This window comes from Nilaparvata lugens, chromosome 10 (assembly GCF_014356525.2).
Source record: "Nilaparvata lugens isolate BPH chromosome 10, ASM1435652v1, whole genome shotgun sequence".
Taxonomy (NCBI): domain Eukaryota; kingdom Metazoa; phylum Arthropoda; class Insecta; order Hemiptera; family Delphacidae; genus Nilaparvata; species Nilaparvata lugens.
Window position 1 is genome coordinate 39,919,292 of NC_052513.1, and position 13,652 is coordinate 39,932,943.

Genomic DNA, 13,652 nt, shown 5'->3' on the forward strand with positions numbered 1-13,652 from the left:
GTGATATTTGAAACTACTGTGTAGTAGGCTACTTACTTGTAAAACGCTGAAGGGGTGGATTTGCATCTCAACTATCTCTCTCCGAATTCCTGATAACAACTTCATGAAGATGTCCTGGAACAACTCAAGAAATCAAGAACTTCGCAAGAAAGGACTTCTACTCCTGGACTTCGCAGTGGTTACTTCACCTCTCTGCGAGATACTTGACTTACTTTTGTTCTATTTGGAATAAAACGTTGATGTTCTCCTAATATCTGTTACATCTATGTTTTATGTGGTGGAAATTGTCCTGTTTAATGTCAATCTTTGGGATTCCTCTCAATCAACCTCATTCCTTACACTCTACAGTTGATTCCAGATTTAGGGCTCTGGCAATAACTCTAATTAATCCACTACCCTTCATTGGTTTGATCGTTTTCATAGTTTTTCATTCATAAAATTGTTATAAAATGTATTTCTGCTGAGTCACATTTCATTTTTAACATGTATTGTGTTCTGACATATTCCTTGTTGACATCTTTTCCCCCCTCCTTCACCATATGTTCACATTTTTCCCACTTTCCTCCATAATATAGCAATTCAAGTGTTATTTTAAGACTGTTATTTATTATGTTTTATTGTATTATTTCCTCTCTCATGATTATTTATGATCTCTCCCCACCCTTTCTTTTCCAATAATCTACCTCCTCTACCTAATAGGGCCCTGTTCATCATGCATCTCTTTTTCTCTTATTGTTTCCCATATTTCCTTCTCCAATTGCATCTCTTGAACACTGTGATGTCTCATACACTGAGTACAAAGTCACTTCATTGTTTCACGACCTTCTTCCCCTTCTCCTTATCATCCATCTCCACTTGTCTCTCCTAATCCATCACTGTCTACTCTTGTACCAAACCCTCCTCCTCCCCATCCTCCTTCTCTTCCTCTCTCTCCTCCTCTTCTTCAGAAGTCACTCCTGACTTTAACTCTTCTTACTCCTACTCTTCCTCCTCCACCTCCTCCTTATCCTCCTCCTCTTCCTCCTTCACCTCATCCTCTTCCTCCTTCTCCTTCTCCTCTGTATCCTTCTCCTCTGTATCCTTCTCCTCTGTATCCTTCTCTTCCACAACATCCCCTCCCTCCCTTCCTATTTTCACTATTTATACTGTTCCCTTCACCACAAACTCTGCTGCATCCTCTACCAACTCCTCTTCCTCTTCCTCTCTCTATCATTTCCACCCCAAACACACTCCTCAAATGTTCCTCCATCCTCTTTCAATAGACAACATCACATTGCTAACTGTGCGCTAATTTCTTTCCCGCTGCTGCGTTCCTCCTTGCCGCTCCGCCCCGCTCTGCGCCGCGCGTCCCACCCTCACAGGTAGCCGCCGCCGCGTCACCACTGCTGAAAGCAGCCGCGGGCGGTCCAGCTGCCGCAGCGGCAGCCGCGCAAGCACAAGTGCAAGCGGCTGCTCAGCAGCAGGCTAACTATGCGGCTGCCGCCAACTATACAGCGGTCGCTGCGCGCGCATACTCCGCCGCTGCAGCTGCCGCACAACAACAGCCGGCTGCAGTCGCGCAGTACGCAGCTGTTGCCAGGTAGGATCCTACTTCGGGCGCCACTTTTATGGACTACAACTCCCTTGGCATCTGTGGTTATTGCTCCCTGCATGCGTCACTCCCTGCGCGTCTGTGGTCCTCACCCCATGCATGTGACTCTCCTTTTGAATCTATGTTCATAAGATTTTAACTACCCATCTGTGTCCTGTTCCACTTCCTGAAGGGGCATTTAGATTAGTCAAGTTTACTCGATTTCAATTTTTTTTAAAGTTTGCATTAAATGGGCAATTTTGAAAACTTGAGGTCAAGTTTTCATAACCTCAAAATTATTATAATTATGAAGCAAAAAATTGAATTAAACTTGAAGTTCTCCTCTTACTTCTCACACTTCTCTTGCATCATACTTTCATGTTTAGTTGTTCTTATACTTTCTTCATTGACTGACAACTGTCTTATCTCATTTTATAAATATGGATAATAACTCAATATACTGTATTTGTTTTGTTTTTTTTTCTTGTAATATTGTACTGTTGTTTATGAGAAGCAATAAATTCTATTCTATTCTATTTTTTGTTGGGTTGTTCCTTCAAGATTCAAGTTGAATCCAAAAGTCAAACATGTTTAACATTCACAAAACTTGAAGAAGGGTGGTCTATAGTAGATTCAAATTTGTGAACTTGACTTCAAGTTTGTAAAATACATTCTTTTTATACAGACCTTGAATTTGTAGGTTTGATTGTACCTAGATTCAAGTTGAATTCAAAAGTCGAAAATATTCAACATCTACAAAACTTGAAAAAGGGACTACATTGTTATACTGGATTTAAGTTTCTTCTCTTTTTAACTTGACTTTAAGTTTGCAAAATACATTCATTCCAAATAGAACTTGAATTCATGTTACCTTGACTATGTAAACGTCCCTTAAGCGTATGGTTCCTCGCTCCCTGCCTACGTCACTCCCTGCCTACGTCACTCCCTGCGCGTCTGTGATCCTCACTCCCTGCATGCGACTCTCCTTTTGAATCTGTGTTCATAAGATTTTAACTACCCATCTGTGTCCTGTTCCCTTCCTTGTGTGATTATTTGTAAGTTTCTCCTTGCTCCCTAAGTCATTCCTTAGAAATTAAACATTGGTTAGAAGGTTCTAAACAGTTTTAGAAGGTTCTAACCAGTTCTATAAGATCCTGAACAGTTCAAGAGGGTTCAACTTCTGAAAAGTTTAAAAAACGTTTCGTTTCTAAACAGTTCCTAAAATCACTTTTGAACAATTAATTACGACATAGCAGTCAGGTATTTATATAAATAAGAGCTATTAGCTTCTACTTACATTAGTGTAGCACTTTCGGACACTAGGCCCTTCATCAACACTCTTCAACACTAATGGGGAAGGGCCTAGTGTCCGAAAGTGCTACACTAATGTAAGTAGAAGCTAATAGCTTTTATTTATATAAATACCTGACTGCTATGTCGTAATTAATTGTTCAAAAGTGATTATTTAACAAGCAGTTCGTAATGGAATCAAACATTGAAGAGTTCCTAAAACTTCAACTTCTAAAACTTTTAGAAACTGCTTAGAAGTTAACCTTGCTTCCTGCATACATCACTATGAACTACCTTCACATTTGTGTTTATAAATTTTTCCTTCCTGCCTGCAACCTATTCCTGATTTTATCAAAGTTTTCCTTGCTCCCTGCTCTTGCAACTCCGTTTTTCAACTCCTTTTTTTCATCTTTGGTCAGGTAAGAAGTAGCTTCTTGCCGTCTGCGTCCTGTTTCCTTCCTTGTGCGATTATCTGAAAGCTCACTGCGTCCTTTATGTCCTGCTCAGCGTACCCTTGGCCTAGCTCCCATGTTGCATGTCACCCGCGCGCATAATATTACAATAGCTATTTATGCATTAAAAGAGCGTAAAATGCAACTTTATTGCTTGAGCTAAACTGTAATCGCGCGGCATGTAGTGAAGCGTGATACTTTAGCTAAAGCAATTAAGTTTGATGCGAGAGTTCATACACAATTTATTGTGCAACCGCAGTATGGAATTCAATTCAAATACTTATACATAAAATATTGAAAGAATAATACGTTGATGTTGTCAATACCACTATATTTGTGGTATATATAGTGGTTCTATAAATGATATGGTACTATATTTATATAGTGGTATTGACAACATCGCCGTCTTGTAAACATAATGCATGCACAGCGAGCGAAAAATAAACATAATGCAAATGTAAAGCAAGCGTAAAATATACATAAAGCAAGCGTCTTATAAACATAATGCAGCTGCAAGCGTAATATAGATCAGTTAACCTACCCAAATCAGCTACTTTATGATAAGTTTTCACTACATGAAGTGTTTTACAAGTAGTTGTAGAGAATTGAATTGATTATTAAATTTAATAATCATTAATTTCCTGATACTGTATCTGATTTTCAAAATTTTAGTTGAGTAAATATTTTTATTGCTTCCATAAAACTAATGCATTATAAATACATATATTTGGCCCGCCGCAAAGTAGACCCACGCTTATCCACGAAAAGCAACCCACGCCGTGGGATGTTTTGTAAACCATTGCTATAGAATTATTCATAATCAATCAGCTGACAAGTAAATTATTCATTGCATGTATTACACAGATGTCTGGAGAAGCCTAGCAATGGTTTACAAAACACCCCACGGCGTGGGTTGCTTTTCGTGGATAAGCGTGGGTCTACTTTGCGGCGGGCCTTATCCTTTGAATTCAACATGTATATTAATACACTACAATGACTGTTATTTTCTGCATCTACAAATTTTCTAATGACTAATCGTTGTAGTTATAATTTATAATGAATCATTGTGATTATTGTGTTATGGAAACAATTTTGCGGAGAAATCCAATCTGCTTCCATGTTTTCATAAATAAATGAAAATAATTAACAAAACGACTAATGGCGTATATATAGATGATAGTTTAAAATATGCTATTATACTTTTAGACTCATCAACCCTAACTAGATGTTAATTCTACATCGAAATATATCATAATCTAATTTGTCACTAGCGTGTAGTAGTTTTTTTTAATTTTCAGAGTGTGAAATAGGTTCTATTGCATGCGATCTTTGCGTATATTGAATTAGAATAGAATTTAGAGACTTTGGAGAATTTAGAGCATGTGATCCTGCGTTTATATAATAGTTTAGAATTTAGAATATGGTGCCTAATCGTAGAACTATCAATAACTTGTAGAGCTTACAGTACCTGGAAAAATAAATGAAGAGGCTTCCCTAAACAATGATATGAAAATTCGTTGCTACCTCTCCTTCAAATTCACAATTTTTTCATACTTTGTGCCTCGATTAAAGTACAAAAATGTTCAAATATTTCATGATTTATATTGTATAATTTGCTGCGAAATATAAACCAGTTACCAGCTTTAAAAGTTTAAAAGATGAGACCAATTACAAGCGTTATGAGCTCATTATTCTTAATACTTTTTCAATTATATTATTGATTCTCAATAAATGATTACATTTCTAACCTTTGATTTTTCAGTATTAGGAAGATACTTTTGATCTACAAAAATAAAATATCCGAATATAATTGTATTAGATTTTTGTAATGTATTTTAATTATTTGCTAGTTATTAAATTTTTCTTCAAAACTTAGATGTTTTTAAATTTTCAATTGTATGATTAATAAATCAATTCAATATTAGTTCTATAATTACCTTGGTTCATTCTATCATTCTTCAATTATTAGTGATTTATAAATGTTTTATTTGAATTTGCAGTTACGGCCGTGAATATGAACCTTACCTGGGGCACGGAATTGGACCAGTGGCAGGATACGGGGTAAGTTTTTCAAAAATATTTCTGAAATTTTCGTTGAAATATGTGTTTTCTATGTTCATTATTATTTTTTTAAATTTAATTGATTCAATCCTCTTAATCTTCCGATAATAAGAGTAATTATAGGGGGGGATTATAATATCTTGAATCTAATTAATTTATTAATTAAAATTATTGGGGATTTTTAATTAATGTTGTTAATAATAGACATTCCATTCAGGGTAATTTACTTATAATTTCTGGTTTTCAAATATGGAACGGGGGTATTCCAATTTTTAGTACGGTATCAGACTTAATAACGTTAAGGGGTTATTAATATATATTTCATTTATTCTATTATGATAATGGAAAAAAATACATTTTGAAAGTAATCAAGAAGACATCCAGTGTCCTAAATTGAAGGAAACATATAGTCAATCCAATCTATTAGGCTGAGATAGTTCTATTGTTTTTTTTTCTGATGATAGACAAGTCTAAAAAAGAAAGTTCAATTGATTCAACTGTCAAATAGAAGATATAACTTCTGTTTTCAGTACTGTATATATAATATTCTTTTCATATCTCTCAAGTTCATATGAATGTCGGTTAGAAAGATGTTAAAAATGCATTGCAGTGACAAAAATAATGCAAAATGATTGATCTTCTTCATAAATTTTTTCATCAACCTTTTATTACATTTTATATTAGCAGGTAACCTGTGCTTCGCAAGGGTCTAATTGAAAACTTGACCTACTGAAATCATGAAGAATTTAAAATAGTAAAATAGCCCTAGGACGACCATCCTCGGAAAATTAAGTATCTATATGCAAAATTTCAAGTTATCAGCTCCTTAGTTGAGATGTGATGATGCGTCATTCGTGAATTTCCTATCCCGTACGTGTATAAGCCAATAATTCTTTCCTCTAGTTTATTATAGATTATTTAACAATCCATTTACCAATTCTGTTGTTTACAGTAATTTACTAATTTTTTTATCTCTGTTTACAGGCAGCAGTTTACAGGAGCGGTTACAACCGATTCGCACCTTATTAAGTTGATCATCTCAGTTACTAAAATTCTAGTAATTACAAGACTTTGTTCATGGAGGGAAGGGGGCAGAAAACATCAGCAGGGCAGCTATTGTACGTTGTTTGACGGTCGTTAAATTGCTCATTTAACGGTCGTTAAAACCTGATCGGCGATCTACTCTCAAATAGTACAACTTGAAATTTAACGGTAACTGATACAACAGCTCAAACCTGCGTCTTAATTTCATTAGTATCAGTTTGAAAAAATTATGATATACTGTTTGTTCATATAGTTATTTTGTTTAGCTGTGAATCGATTTGTAGTGATAAAAATGATGATGACAAATGTTTCGATCAAATTAGTGTTGGTTTAGAATAATATTGAATCTTTATTATTTGATTTCTAGGGGTTGGTTGACGTATTGCATTAGTGAATCTCTATTGAATTGTAGAATAGTTGTATTCAAAAAATTTTGGAGCTTATAGCCCTTCAAAATTATGAATTTCATTCTAAATATTATTTTTTTGTAAGTTTTTTCTTCGAAAACTAAGCTTGAAACTTGAAATGCTACAAAATTGTGTTTTCACGGATATATAATATATTTATTTTTGGTATGCGACCATAACAGTTTTTGATCAAATATTTGCTTGTCAGTGAGTAGATAAAAAAGTAGATAAAAGAGATTTTATACTAAAACCGCACAATATAACTAAACGTTTTTTTTAACAAAAATATTTCCTTTTTTTATTAATTCTTACAAATTTACTAGAGAATTTAGATTTCAATAGCACATGTTTTTTCATTAGTAGAAATCAATTACCTATATGAATGTAATTCAGATTTAATAGATTTTAAGCCTTGAAATTTTTCAATAGATCGAAACTTTTACATCTGCCTCTCAATGTTGAAGACTTTAGTTACTTCACGTTATATTAGCACAAATATATTCTATTGATTTAGTATTAAATCATTTTATCATGTAAATTATTTGGTGCTCTTTCAAGTTTGTAATGGCACAATATTTGGTTCTATTTGACAAAATGTATACAACCAGTAGAACTAAATTGTAACTTTTGTTATTCATTTTTTGAGTTTCGATAACCCATGTATTAGTAGTTTTTTGAGATGCGGTATCAAACGTTCTGTGGGAGATTTATAAATGTTCTAAAAATATAATTATTCTCGATTTTAATTTCTATAACTTTTGAATTTTTGAGTTGATTTCACCAATGTGTCAACTGACCCCTCTCACAGCTTACGAACAATCCATGATGATATCATTAATTAATTATCATTAATCATTGTTGTAAACTTAGTTTCTGTGCATATCGGTAACAAATAATGATCTGATGTGGACTGCTCCGTTTATATATAAAAATATATATAAATAATGATTAGTATGGACTATATATTGTATATAATAATGTCAATTTCAATAGTGTTAAGTGAGATTCTCTTCCATTGTTTAGTAGATCTGGAGAGGGATGTGAAATTCTCTCCCACGAAAGTTACTAGTGAGCGGTGTCGAGATGTGAAATTCCCTCGTCATTGTGGGTTATATTTAGTAATTATTATAAAAATAAGTGAATATTATCACTTATACGTTAAGTGAATACAATCAAGACGCTAATTGTGAAAGTGATACGCAAATTATTGTATGATACAGATTATTGACGTCGTGAAAATTACACTTTTCAACTGTGTTTGATATCAGTTGTTTAATTTACAAAAAAATGTGGATAACCTTTCCAGGGTAAAAATCATATTATATTTTTGCTGGAACCAACTATAAATATGTCAAGCGTGCAATTTATTTTGTGATGGAATAATTTTTCAGATGTATCGATACAAAAGTGCTTGCATAATATCTTCAACACAAAGCCAAAATCAGTTCCTAACAGGAATAAACTGTATCGATACGCAAGTTTCCGCGTATCATTTGTCACAATCGCGTCAAGTGTCCAAAAAGTATGATGTAAAGTTCGTTAAGTAAAAAGTCAACTGGTTTCGTTTTGTACTTTACACAGTGCTGCTTTGTAAATTGCGAAAGTGAGAGAAGTGACAATTTTTTTGAACAATTTTTGAGGACATAGATTGATGGAGGACGTGTGAGATTATCCATTTTATAAAAACACACCATTACTATAAATATATAATGATAATTGATATTGTACTGTAGTGTAGTTGTAATTATGATTACTATGTGAGCTGTCGTTAATGAAGGCTGTAAAATCGATTTCATTATTGTTCACCGAAATTTCTCAACTTTGTAACTGTCTGGGCATTGAAATCCTTTCTATTGAGGGTTTCATTTCAAACGAATTGGAAAAATGATAACAGTCTCATTCAACCAAATTCTCTGATTCTTTGATATTTTGATAAAAATAGTAATGTTCTCATACACTCTGATCAACCCTAGCATTTAAATGCTAACACAATCCTCGTTTAGGTAAAATTTTGATTACTTTATTGTTACAAACTCAATCTTTTGGTCTAATCTTTCCAACAGGTAGTCTGTTTTCAACTACTCTACATTTTGATTTTTCCAAAAACTTGATGAAATTTCCATATTTTCCTACCACAAATTTGCAACTCTTTCCTCCAATTCATAATATTGGTCTCTACATAACTGTTGAGAGTCATTCATTCAAGTAAATAGATGGATTTCCAGTTCTGGTTCAGTCGCAAATTTAAGAAATTTTGTAAAAATAGTCTATCGATTGTACTGTCTTTACGAGCATTCATGACAAGACAATTAGGCCAAACTGATTTTAAGAATCAATATTTGTTATAGTTAGGTATGTTTGAATGGTGTACAAAGAATAATCAATTGTAATAATTTCGTCGCTAAATTTGATTTACAAATATTTTTGTGTAACTCCGGTAGGCTATATTTGTGTTCTTATTTTCTTGAAACATAAACATGTAGTAGCAATTGGAAATAGCGATTTATAGTAAAAACGATAATGTTCTCATTTTTGTAATAATATCAATAATAATTTTTTCTGAGAGGCGTTTTCTGTATTAAAATCTCTATTCTTGTATTGAACTGAATAAAGCATAGTAATTCATACGAGAATAATTGATACATGGATAATATTAATAAGTGAGTACTTCTCATAATGTAAGAAACACCAAATTTTAAGCAAGATAAACCTGTTATAGTGACTATTAACATAAATGATTACAATTATGTCAGTGTAGTAATGATTGCATAAATAGCAGTAATGTAAATGTATGTAATTGTCCCCCATAGATGAATAAATAATCAAACAGTCCTTAGCACTTGTCTACTTTATACACTAAATTCATTTCAATTTTACACATTTACACAGCGATTCATTTTTAATCCACAACATATTTTCTAAAGACATTATGTACATATATTTATATTCAGTGACAGTTCAATAAATAATTATGATAATCAATTATTATTTTAAAAGGAATTAGATTCAAAGCAATGTGTTTCACAATATTCAAATATTTTTCACTAATACAATATTAGAATGTATCATGCTATGGATGGTTGATGAGTTGAGTTTCATTTAAAGTTTATCTTCTTGATTATTGAATTCATCAATATCATTTAATAATGAAAAAAAACCATAAATCTCCCTCATTCTTGTGTGTAGTTAAATGTATTCCCAATATTTCCTGAATCCTAATGTATCTTTTTCATGAAAGGTATTGAAAATGTGAGTGTGAGACCTAACTTCTTTCAGATCAGATAAATGTGTCTTCGTTCCAATTCTTTCAGATCGCATTTAGTTTCTCAAGAACCAAGTGCAAAAGAGGTCCTGTGTATCCTAATTTCACCCCACTTTTTAAAATACTGTAATTTTCATAAATCGATGAAATTTTCCAATTAAATATCCAACTTTAATCGCAAATTCCTTAACCACGAAACCAATAAACCTTAACCAATAAACAAATATCTCGTAAAAACCCTATCTGTTCAATTATAAAATATTCAATTCTCTATCCAAGTCAATCTCAATGTCAGTTAACGAAAATATAAAAAAATGTCATCCAACAACTTACATAGATTTACTTTACCACCAAAATTTCAACATACCTAAAAAATAAGTTTAACTTCGAACAAAAAATCAACACCTCATTTTAGTTATTTTTCCAATACTTTATGATCTAAGTCATTGTCTATCTCTAGCAATTTTTTCAAACCTATTTTTGTAGACTCTTATGCTACTACACTTGTTAGGCCGATGAGTCGGCAACATAATTATGCTATCTATGCTCTCTACATATTTTTTACGTATGTGTTTCGTTCATGAACATTTTTACCTACAACATACAATACAACATGTGTGATTCGATATGTGTAGTTATATATGAATGTATGCGTGTGTGTATCTATTTTTGTGAACCATCTATTTAGTTTTAGTTTGTTTATTAATTTAGTGAAAAAGATCTATTGTGGTAATCATTTGAAGTAATCTAAGCAGGCGTTGCCATCCAAACTCTAGAATCCTATAACAATGTACTAGAAAATATATTTTTAGTCTCCTTGATTTTTTAAGTTTTCTTTCGGGATATATGACTTGATTTTTATTATTGGTGGTTGTCGAATTCATTTCTACTAATTTTGTAGTATCTGTATCCAACGATTAGTATATAAATAATTGACAAATCTCCCATTCTTTCATCTTTCTTTAAGCCATGTTCAATCCTTATCTATTCTAATAGGTTGATCACTCTTACCAAAAATAAATAACGCAGGTACCGTAATTTTTCCAAATTAATAAATATATTATTCAAAGTTCGTTCGTTGTACGGATTGGAGATCTTACAAATAATAGGAAATTATTTTAAAAATTTAGTAATAGAACTGGTTCAAGTTATGTTGAATCGAATCATTTCAATTACATTGTATTCCAGTCTATTAGTAGTACACTATTACATTTTTGTGGGCATTAAATTTCAAAATAGATAACAGTCTTTCAATAAAATCTCAAAATCTACAGTAAAAATCTCTAAAATCAAGAAGGCTTCTTAAAGGAATCCCATCAATTTTACTTAGAATCTCAGTATAGGCAATAAATTGTTAAATAATCAGTGTCTCATTTATAATATTTAGTTATGTATTATTGAGCTTGATAAACAATTAAAATATTAGGTTTTTCAGATTGTTACCAAACGATCGTTTCAAAATGTGTTCAAAGTTATCAATTATTGTTATGCTGCTTTTCATCTAAGTAAAACACTCAATCCTGAGAGCTATGTATGTAATGCTCTACGAATTAAATTCTCATTTTTATGCTTAGTGAAGTAGAATTTGTTAAAGGATATCAATCTTGTTTTGAAAAATAAGTTTTACCATTTGATAAAAATAAATTACCATTTTTCATAGGTTCTGAAATTTTGAATAGATCTCGAACTATGTGTACTCCAGTGTATCTGCTAATTTTATAAAATTTTCTTTCAATTTTATAACCAATTAATTAAGATTATTTTTGAAACTCGCTTCCAAGAATGTAATCTTCTTGTGATTATCATATCGAACGTCTTCCGTTTAGCACAAGAACTGTTCGTTTATTTTGCACAAAATTATAGTTTTGCACAAAAATAACAATGTTAGCACAATATCTCTTCAATCAGAAAAGTATGAACAAAAATGTTTTTGTATAATATAATTTATAGATATAATCCTTGTCAATGTATTTTGATCATTACAAAGTCCAAATTTAAAATACAATATTGATTAGGTGAAAGCACTATTGCTAAATAATGTTGCTTCTTTCTGACTTTCTGTATCATTTGGAAGAACATTGTTTGGATTTTTAATCGTTTGAAGAAAAATTTCAAGTAAAATAAATTACAGAAAACTTTTAATGTCTAAATATTTTTTGCTATTCCATGTATTATTTCAAGTAGTATTAAAAAATAATATGATACGGTTTTATCTTTAGAATTCAATTTATTTTATTGGCACTTCATTAGAATAGACTATAAAGTAGGTAGTGCTTTCATCCATATCAAAATTTACTGCGTGAAATGGTGTTGCAGTAAAATAATTTTAATTAAAAAACAAAATGTGATTTATAATACCGAACAAGTAATTTTCTAGTTTGTTTGTTCATATTTCTAATTATTTAAACGTACAATAATTACTGGTAAACTATGTATCGATGAAAATTCTATAACTACAAAAAAGCGTACACTATTGCAAAAAATTTAACAAATTCTAGAAAGTAGGCTGCATTGCGCTCATTTATGTGTTTTTAGAATAATTTTCTGTCGTATTTTTTGCAAATTCATTGTGTATAGTTTTTTGAGGATGAAAGTTGTTCAAATGGTGGTGCATATAATATAGTTCTGTTGACAAGATGGCGGAAAATCTGTACAAATTTCTCTCTTTCATCTGATTGCCACAGTGTAATGTAAATGTAATTATTATTGTATTCCAAGGATAATTAAAATATTGAAAAGTGAATTGAACTATTTTTATTTCCCTCTTTGTAAATCCCATCACCCATTACTATAGCTATTTTCTTAAGGTTTTAATTTGATACAAGATGAATAATAATTATTGAAAATAAATTTAAAAAAAAACAGGATTTGAAGGCTTACATTAATTAATGATTCTCAAGAACTTTCTTTGTCAAGTACAGTTTGGTTGCCTAGCTACCAATCCAAAAAATCTATTAGCTTATTTCCGGGCAGAGAAATCGTGATTAGCTAAGAACTCTCTCAAGAATCGTTCAAATGAAAGTTACGGATCCCAGAAATTGAACAAGTCTAAATAATAAAAATCTGGTGTGGCGCACTCACACAACTTTCCTTGCCGTTATGAAAATTGATCACCTGACGCTAGTGTTCCCGCGCATCTCAAGTCTACTATTCAAAGATTTGAGCCAGCTGGTGACAAGGCAATAACGCTGGAGGCACACATGAGGCCTGCTATCTCTTCATAGTGAATGATTTTATAGAATCAACAATAATTTGCTATTGAATAATCACATTTTCTTGAATTTAAAGCTTATTTTCAATTTTAGGTGAAAATGTTACTGAACATTAATTGTAGAGATTTTCATGCTCAATCTACTCCACTTGATTTTTTTTGTTTCAATTGTATCTGAAGCCTGATAATTGGGAATCTATCTGCATTGATGGGCGGAGCTCCTGAAATTTTTACAGATATGGGACTTGTGGCAGTTGATAGAGCTTATCGATGACTATTTTAGGTATGAATTTGATCAAAATCGTTGGAGCCGTTTCCGAGAAAATCACGAAAAACCCTGTTTTTGACAACATTT

General features: G+C 31.9%; 1 protein-coding gene across 1 annotated transcript in view; it reads left to right on the forward strand.

The window, feature by feature from the left end:
• LOC111049397 (RNA binding protein fox-1 homolog 2) overlaps positions 1-12,829 on the forward strand; it is a 566,558-nt gene extending 553,729 nt beyond the window's left edge. Inside the window, exons 16-18 of the mRNA XM_039436017.1 lie at positions 1,362-1,579; positions 5,313-5,373; positions 6,358-12,829. Coding sequence (XP_039291951.1) covers positions 1,362-1,579; positions 5,313-5,373; positions 6,358-6,402 — 324 coding nt within the window. The 3' untranslated portion in view covers positions 6,403-12,829. The remainder of the gene's footprint in view (positions 1-1,361; positions 1,580-5,312; positions 5,374-6,357) is intronic.
• Positions 12,830-13,652: the final 823 nt, after the last annotated feature.